The following is an 8,807-nucleotide window of genomic DNA, read 5'->3' on the forward strand; positions in this document are numbered from 1 at the left end:
ATACATTTGGTCTTTTCATTTTAATATTCAATTGTGGACTTGCAGAACAGAATGTGCATAGAAGGTCACACCCTGGCTAGATGTCGATTGTCACACCAGCCTGCGGTGTACCCATATTCATATCTGCGCTCTCTACGGTTGTGATGCCATGAGCAAAGTGAAATAGCCGTATTAACTGTTGACAACATAAAACCGATGAACAACTGATATGTTGTCGCTGGGTTTGTATATAATGAAACATGTTTTGTTGGAAAGAATAATGCAGTCACCAATCATTTTTTTATTGAATATAGATAAGGCATTTAAAAGTAGAAAATCATTAAAAACGTACACCTCCCTGGTCACCAAATACTACACAGAAATTCAATTCTACTGAGTTCAGTCCCATCTTTTTTTGAGTAAGTCCAATCTTTCTGATGCTTTTAGCATGGTTAAAAAGGGGTATAAATGTTTGTGGTCTGTTCAGTCGAAGCAACTGTGTACTAATCCCTTTCTCTTGCTTTGAGCGAGTGAATATTCTGTTGGTTTGGCGCTATTAGATTATTCTAAAGTTCTCCATCGTCGTCCATATGGGTTTTTTTTGGCTAATGCTACGAACCAGTCTACTCTCTTTTGTCGTTATTGGTTAGTATTTTTCTACAAGTACCAATTGGCTAGTCTGATACGTATTCTGTTTGGGTTATTCTGGTAATGGCGAGTCGGTGTTTTGTTAATTCAAGTATTTTTTATCCAGGTTGACTATGCACCAAAACTAAGTATTGCATAAGTTAAGTGTTAAAAAGGCTTGGAGGTGACAATACAAAACTAGTTTTAAGCTTGTTACTACGAATTACTTGTTCTACAAAAAGGTACTTTGCACATATCAAAGCAAATGTATTTAAATATCAAAAAGTAGCCCGAGTTGTAGAATATTCCTGAAGATGGTAAGGCAAACGTTTGGATGCTGAGGTAGTCGCAACTATGGAATTTCCATTTCTCGCTCAATGCCAACATACTTAAGCGCATCCGCTTGACTATATCGGTAATCAAAGAATAGTTCTTCGCCAGTCTGAATGGCTCTTTTAGCAAAAATGCCTATTCTGTGATCCCCATTAACCATCATAACTTTAGCATAACAGTTGGGATTTACGGAATGATTTGCAAATCGGATCTTGTTTCCCTTTCGAGTTGCGTCCACAACAAAATCGTTGTTTAAGTTGAAAAGAAAGCTACACATGTACTTATCGTACACCTTTCCTCTGCGATCAGCTTCATCCTGAGAAATAATCTCACCGCAGTATTCTGAGATGAATTCATTCTTCTGCACTGGATCTTTGATAAAAATGCCCCAACCTGCCACATCCGAAGGCGCCAGAAGCAAATGTTTTTTGGATCCTCTCTGTATGCTGCAGTTCTTGCAGGACACATTCTTGCTTTCCCAGTGATCACATGCGCCACACGTCAGGCACAGGTCAGGATCACACTCACGCACAGCGAGGTAACAGGGACACTGCTTGGTGTTGCATTGAGCTTTGCATCGACACCCAGGGAAGCGATTCTGGCATTCCGAGCTACACTGGCAAAACTTCTCACAGAAATTCTGTGCAGTCACGCAGGGGCAGGAGCCGTCACAGGGCTGGCGTGGATGATCACATGGTTGGTAATTATACACATGATTAGACGAACCGTCCTTTTTCAGCTGGATTTTTCTACAGTGAGCTGCCCACAATCTGTGCTTTCTCTTTTTCTTTCGCGGTGGAGTGTCAATATCTTCAGCAGGAGCTGGGGCGATTATGCTAGATTCTTTGACTCTGAACTCGTACACCTGCCGGCATGTCTTTGTCCCAATAAGCTTGGCGATTGTACAGAAGTTGTCGTAGTAGGTGCCGATGAGAACTCGGAACAAGGAGGCTTCAGAGCCGCTCCATTCGACGTCCTCTGGGGGTTCAACATTCGGCTTCATCTTGACAGGTGTTTGACAGCGGGAAGTTTCCTCCGATGAACTAGACGTTTCGCCGTCCTTTTCCTCCTCGTCCTTGTCGTGCTCGCCGCCGGTTTCCGCTCCAGCTTCTCGGTCGCTGTCGGTGTCTTTGGACTCGGACACATTCGGCGTGCTGGGCCTGCTGGCGTTGGTGGCCCGTCCTCTGCGGCGGCCGCTCTGGCGCTTCGGCGGGGTCTCCACCCGCTCCGCGGTCAGGGCTGCGGCAAACTCCCTGGCCCCTTCCAGCAGCTGGTAGCACTGCGGCCCGCAGGGCTTGCCGTCCGTCACCGCTTCGTTGTTCTTCCTCTTGTAGGTGTTGGGGGTGGCGCGCAGCGGGTGCAAGAAGCAGTCGTACTTGACGCAGCGCCGGCAGAAGAGCGTGTGGAAGGAGTGCAGGCTCTGCTCCCGCTGCACCGACCTGGCGTTGGGCCCGTCGATGTTGGGGGTGCACTCCGGGGGGAGGGCCCCCGGGGGCTGCTGCTCCGTCAGCTCCTTGTACTTCTCCCTCAGCTCCTCGGCCGAGCCCTTGTCCGGAAAGAGCGACGAGATGGCTTCGAAAATCTTGTCGGACGGGAACCTCGGGTACTGGCGGCCAGCGTCGCCGAAGCCCGCGCCTTCGTGGTAACCCTGGCTCCCCGGCCCTTCGCCGGCAGCGGCGTCGTCGTCATCCTCGTCGTCGCTGTACTGGCAGAGGGCGCTGACCAGCTCCACGAAGATCTCGTCGTTGATGAAGCCGCACTCCCGGTCTCCGTGCACCTTGCCGTCGTAGTTCTTGATGAGCTCCTCGATGAACGTGCCGTCCTGGTCCAGCACCTCGTCCCCCATGTAGGGGATGTTGTGCAGGACCGTCTCGTCCTCCACCATGAAGTTCTGCTGCAGGGGCGACCACGAGTACATGATGGGCACCGACGCCACGGCGTTCAGCGTCCGCAGGGGCACGGTCTGCGCCGGGAAGTCCCAGTCGCTGGAGACCGAGCCCTCCCGGGCGCCCTGCAGGGAGCTGACCTGGGGCCCGGCGGACACGGGCTGGATGCGCCGCCGCGCCCACTCCTGGTTCAAGGCTTCGGTCCGCTCCACGATCTTCTGCCGGTTGGAATTAAACGTGCTCTTCACCTCGTCCGCGCGGCGGAAGCGCTTCAGCTGCCGGAGGCGCATGTACTCGGACTTCACGCGCCTCCGCCAACGGACCGGACCCTTCTCCGACTTTTTCCCCATCTGGCCCATGGCTAGCCAGATCAGCCGGCACCGCTGCCGGTGGGGAGAGCCGCTGAGCTCGAGCGCTCGCACAGTAGCAGCGCCGCTCGCAGCTCACCCGGCACCGTCGGCTCTCTTCCGCCGGAGTTTTTAGGCGCCAAGTCAGTCAGTTCTTTTTTGTGTCACTGGCAGCCGTCCAGTTCCGTCTGTCTTCTGGTTTCAGTCCTTCTTTTGTTTCAAGGCTGTGTAGTCTCTTTTTCTTTTCCTATGAGCACGTCATTCCTCTTTCTATGTTTCCTAGCTAAACGTGTATTGTGTTGCCGTTGAGTCTTTCTTCGCTTGACATCTCTACTGAAGTGTGTTTCCTGAGCCTTGCATTTTTTAATTTTTTTTTTAAGTTAAAGCGCACACAGGAGCGATTCAAAAGAGAGGGCCCTAGTTACATTATTTTCCGGCATGTGGTGCTCATGTAAAAGGTTAGATCCCCAGTGCAAAGTTTGCGTTTTAGAGCAGCGTGTATCATGGGTGAAGGGAGTTAATGAAGAGTGTGTGGTGACCCAGGGACGATGGAGACCATGGGTACTCACAAACTTTTTCTCGGGGGCCAAAATTGCAGTATGTTTTGCGCCTCGGCCGTACTGAAGTGAGGGGGGGGGCCGGGGCTTAGAGGGGGCGGGGCTTAGAGGGGGAACAACCACCCGCCCCCTTTTTCAAAACATTGCTAAACAATGCTGCATTTTGAATCCAGGTATAACTACAAACCTACAAAGAGGACATTTTGAAAAACATTTTTATAATCAGACAATAGTAATCTTAAGAGGCATGGCATGGTAATTCTTGTGAACAGGATATTCAGCACAGGCCCAATGCAGCACAGTTTTCTCTGAGTCTGGAAAATAGGTATGTCAAAGGAAGACATACTAAGAACTTATTTTGCACTTTATGTCTCTTATTAGTGTTCTGTAATCTAGTATTATGTCTGAAACGGCAAGCCTTAAGAGCTGATCCAGATGTAAGTCTGTTAGCTTATTTCTGAATTTACTCCTCAAAAGTCCCATTGTGGAAAACGAACTTTCGCAAACATACAAATTATTTTCTGGGCCACTGTAAAAAGAACAGGAAATTTGTCAGAAGGCACAGTGTTCCAGAATTCTTCTGGTGCCTGCCCCAAAAAAGATGCTTCGAGAGCTGAGTTGTGCTGCATGTCTATCAGCTCCATTTGTGCTTGCGGTCTTTTCACGCCAATAAGTTCAACAGCATCAAGATTTCGTGCACTCACCATCCAGGGGTTTTCAACGAGCCTGAACAGGGGGGTGAGGGTTCTGAATTGAGAAAATCGCCTTTTGATCTCCCCAGAAATTTCCTCAAGACATGCACCAAGATTTAGCGTTGGCAGCATTTCTTGTGCATTTGGAAACCTCTGAGTCACAGCCAATAGTTTTGGAAAGTGGGTGAAGTCAGCAACATCCAGTTGTTCTTTGAATAGCACAAGCTTACTTTCAAATGAGTAAATACCATTCATCATGGACCACACAAGCTGTTGTTTGCCTTGCAGCATCAAATTAAGAGCATTGAAGTGTGCAAATAGATCTGAAAGAAAATGGAGCATTAAAAGCCATTTCACATCCTTTAGTTCTGGGAATGTTTGACCTCTGCTGTTTGTAAAGTGTTCAATTTCAGGAAGCAAAGCAATGAACCGCTCCAGAACTTTCCCTTTGCTTAGCCATCGCACTTCAGTGTGCATCAAGAGGTCTGTATATTCAGCTTCAGAATCCTGCAGCATAGCCTTAAAAAGTCTATGGTTAAGGGCTTTGGCACGAATAAAATTAACAATTTTCACTGCAAGTTTTAGGACGTTATTCAGTTCTCCATGCTTTAATTTTGCACACAGAACTTCCTGATGAATAATGCAGTGGTAGTCTATTACAGGCTGTCCAGTGAGCTTCTTTTTAAGCAAAGATACAAAGCCTCTGTCATGGCCTATCATAGCAGGCGCGCCATCTGTTGTGATGCTAACAAGACTGTCCAGTGGTATGTGATGTGTTTCGAAGTAGTTGCAGATACTGTCCAGAATATCTTCTCCTCTTGTGTGCCCGTGCAGTGGTAGAAGGCACAGGAGCTCTTCTTTGGGATGAAGCGATTGGTCCAAATACCTCACCCAAACTAATAACTGGGCCACATCGCCTATATCTGTGGACTCATCCATGGCAATGCTGAAGAACGTTGACTCTCTGACAGCTTTGATCACCTGCTCCTGGATATTTTCACCCATTGCCTCTATTCTGCGTGCACAAGTGGAATCCGATAGCTGTAATGCACCAATTTCTTTTAAAATGCTGGATTTGTTGCTATAGTTTTCAAACAAAATTTCAGCTGCTGAAAGGAAACATTTCTTCACCAGCTCTGCCTCCGTGAATGGCTTCTTATGTTTGGCAAGCAGGTAGCATATTTTGAATGATGCTTCTGTAACAGCCTCAGATTCCTTCATTTGGCAAAGGAAGAGCTTCTGCTGGGAAAGAAGTGTTTGCTTTAACGATGCCACTTTTGATAAACGCAGTTGTGAGTGCAATGGGAAGTTCTCACTATAACTTGCGTGTTGAGTTTTGTAGTGCCGTTCCAGGTTATATCTCTTAAGAACATTTACTTTCTCTTTGCAAAGCAAACAGGTAGCTTTCTCCTTTGGCCATTCAACAAACAAGTACTCTTCTTCCCATGTTGCCTGGAATGATCTGTGTTCACTCTGTATGGATCTGGGTCGTTTGCAAGGCTTGGTAACTGGACTGTAGGCCATTGGTCTCAGCGAGTTTGTGCAATGATTTTCAAGGGTCAGGAATCAGATTTTCCCCTCACAGCCAAAGGACCGACACCACTTCACGACCGACAACACTTCACGAGCGACCGATGGGCGGACACCGCCTCACGACCAATGGACCAACACTGCGTCTCGCTACAGACCTCTGTGCACAACACCAAAGTAATATAAAGTGATGTGTAAAAGGAAACAAAGCATACCGTGATCCAACAATTGGCAACACACATGCTGGCCTTTGCCGATTCCCAGAGGACCATGTTATAAAAAGTATTTTTTGCAATTATGCTTGCAACCTGCTAGGCATACTAGGGTCATAATGAGGCCAATGAATGGTATACGGGCCCCTTTTTAGAGACTGTTTTTTTTCAGCATGCTGGGTCACACAGCAATAGAAATCAACTGTGCACAAAATGCCAGGGGCCAGATAAAAATAAGTGTATTATTGTAAGACATTTTCAACAGCCCTGGCTCTAGTAGTATATTCCTACACTAATCACAAGAGCCAAATGGGAATGTTCCAGAGTATATCCCTATGCTAATCACAAGAGACATTTAATTAGATGCAGCAGCCATTTATCAACCGCACCCCTGGGAGGAGGAGTAAGCTGAAGGTGTTTGCCCATCACACAAAGTGTACCCCACTGGACACTTCACAAATGGTTTGATTTATATTAGATTGTCATCTGATTTTTGGTAGTTTTCATGGGTGGGTGGTTTCTCTCTGGCTGCACTGGGTTGGTGGGTATGGGTTATAAAAGTAAGCATTATTGTTTGGAGGTTGCACAAACAAAGGTCTAACTTGGTGCCTAAGCATTACAAGACAAAGATACAGCAGCACAGTTCTTACCCTTGCAGGGTCCGGTCTATCACATACAGCGCCATCTGCTCTCACCCCTCTCACCATCTGCACACAGCGCCATCTGCACACAGCGCCATCAGCACTCACCCCTACCTCAGTAACACACACAGCGCCATCTGCACACAGCGCCATCTGCACACAGCGCCATCTGCACTCACCCCTACCCCAGTAACACACACAGCGCCATCTGCACACAGCGCCATCAGCACTCACCCCTACCCCAGTAACACACACAGCGCCATCTGCACACAGCACCATCTGCTCTCACCCCTACCCCAGTAACACACACAGCGCCATCTGCACACAGCGCCATCAGCACTCACCCCTACCCCAGTAACACACACAGCGCCATCTGCACACAGCGCCATCAGCACTTACCCCTACCCCAGTAACACACACAGCGCCATCTGCACACAGCGCCATCTGCACACAGCGCCATCTGCTCTCTCCCCTACCCCAGTAACACACACAGCGCCATCTGCACACAGCGCCATCAGCACTCTCCCCTACCCCAGTAACACACACAGCGCCATCTGCACACAGCGCCATCAGCACTCACCCCTACCCCAGTAACACACACAGCGCCATCTGCACACAGCGCCATCAGCACTCACCCCTACCCCAGTAACACACACAGCACCATCTGCACACAGCGCCATCAGCACTCACCCCTACCCCAGTAACACACACAGCGCCATCTGCACACAGCGCCATCTGCTCTCACCCCTAACCCAGTAACACAAACAGCGCCATCTGCACACAGCGCCATCAGCACTCACCCCTACCCCAGTAACACACACTGCGCCATCTGCACACAGCGCCATCTGCACACAGCGCCATCTGCTCTCACCCCTACCCCAGTAACACACACAGCGCCATCTGCACACAGCGCCATCAGCACTCTCCCCTACCCCAGTAACACACACAGCGCCATCTGCACACAGCGCCATCAGCACTCACCCCTACCCCAGTAACACACACAGCGCCATCTGCTCTCACCCCTACCCCAGTAACACACACAGCGCCATCTGCACACAGCGCCATCTGTTCCCACCCCTACCCCAGTAACACACACAGCGCCATCTGCTCTCACCCCTACCCCAGTAACACACACTGCGCCATCTGCACACAGCGCAATCTGCTCTCACCCCTACCCCAGTAACACACACTGCGCCATCTGCACACAGTGCCATCTGCTCCCACCCCTACCCCAGTAACACACACAGCGCCATCTGCTCTCACCCCTACCCCAGTAACACACACAGCGCCATCTGCACACAGCGCCATCTGCTGTCACCCCTACCCCAGTAACACACACACAGCGCACACACACAGCGCCATCTGCTCTCACCCCTACCCCAGTAACACACACACAGCGCGCACACACACACAGCGCCATCTGCTCTCACCCCTACCCCAGCAACACACACAGCGCCATCTGCTCTCACCCCTACCCCAGTAACACACACACACAGCGCACACACACAGCGCAATCTGCTCTCACCCCTACCCCAGAAACACACTATACATTAAAAACAAATAAATAAATAACCAAAGAGCCTTACCTGACTCAAAGCACTGTAAAGATGCCACAAATGTAGAACGGCAGGCAGGCAGGCGGGCAGCAGACGTGGAGCCGGTGACAGGAAGCAGACGACAAAGCCCGTAAAAGTTAGCTGCAAGCACTGACTTTTATGGGGCTTTGGCTTCCAGGATCGTCACGGTAACGCCATAAACAATGGCCGCCGTAAGTAAACATAGAGGAGGGCCGCGGGAGCATGCACAAAGAAGCCACTGTTGCGCATGCTCCCGCGGCCCTCTTCTATGTTTACATACTGCGGCCATTATCATATGGCATTTGTTGTGCGTCTCGCGGGCCGCCAAGGTAGGTACGTGGGGCCGCTGGCGGCCTGCGGGCCGTACTTTGAGTAACGTCGATGTAGACCAAAGGCCCAGGGCTATCCAGTGACGTCGCAGCAATA

At 49.8% G+C, this 8,807-nt stretch overlaps 1 protein-coding gene across 2 annotated transcripts; it reads right to left on the reverse strand.

The window, feature by feature from the left end:
- Positions 1-260: 260 nt before the first annotated feature.
- Positions 261-4,988, reverse strand: EZH2 (enhancer of zeste 2 polycomb repressive complex 2 subunit). 2 transcript variants are annotated; one of them, XM_069222118.1, is made up of 2 exons: positions 1,633-4,988; positions 261-1,248 (listed from the first exon to the last, which is right to left on the reverse strand). In XM_069222118.1, exons 1-2 carry the CDS (start codon positions 3,182-3,184, stop codon positions 959-961), a joined length of 1,842 nt encoding a protein of 613 aa, XP_069078219.1. In that variant the 5' UTR covers positions 3,185-4,988; the 3' UTR covers positions 261-958. The 2 variants fall into 2 exon arrangements, with proteins under 2 accessions (XP_069078219.1, XP_069078218.1); XM_069222117.1 differs by having other exon boundaries at positions 261-4,988.
- Positions 4,989-8,807: the final 3,819 nt, after the last annotated feature.

The sequence above is a fragment of the Pleurodeles waltl genome, chromosome 3_1 (assembly GCF_031143425.1).
Source record: "Pleurodeles waltl isolate 20211129_DDA chromosome 3_1, aPleWal1.hap1.20221129, whole genome shotgun sequence".
In the NCBI taxonomy this organism is placed as follows: Eukaryota; Metazoa; Chordata; class Amphibia; order Caudata; family Salamandridae; genus Pleurodeles; species Pleurodeles waltl.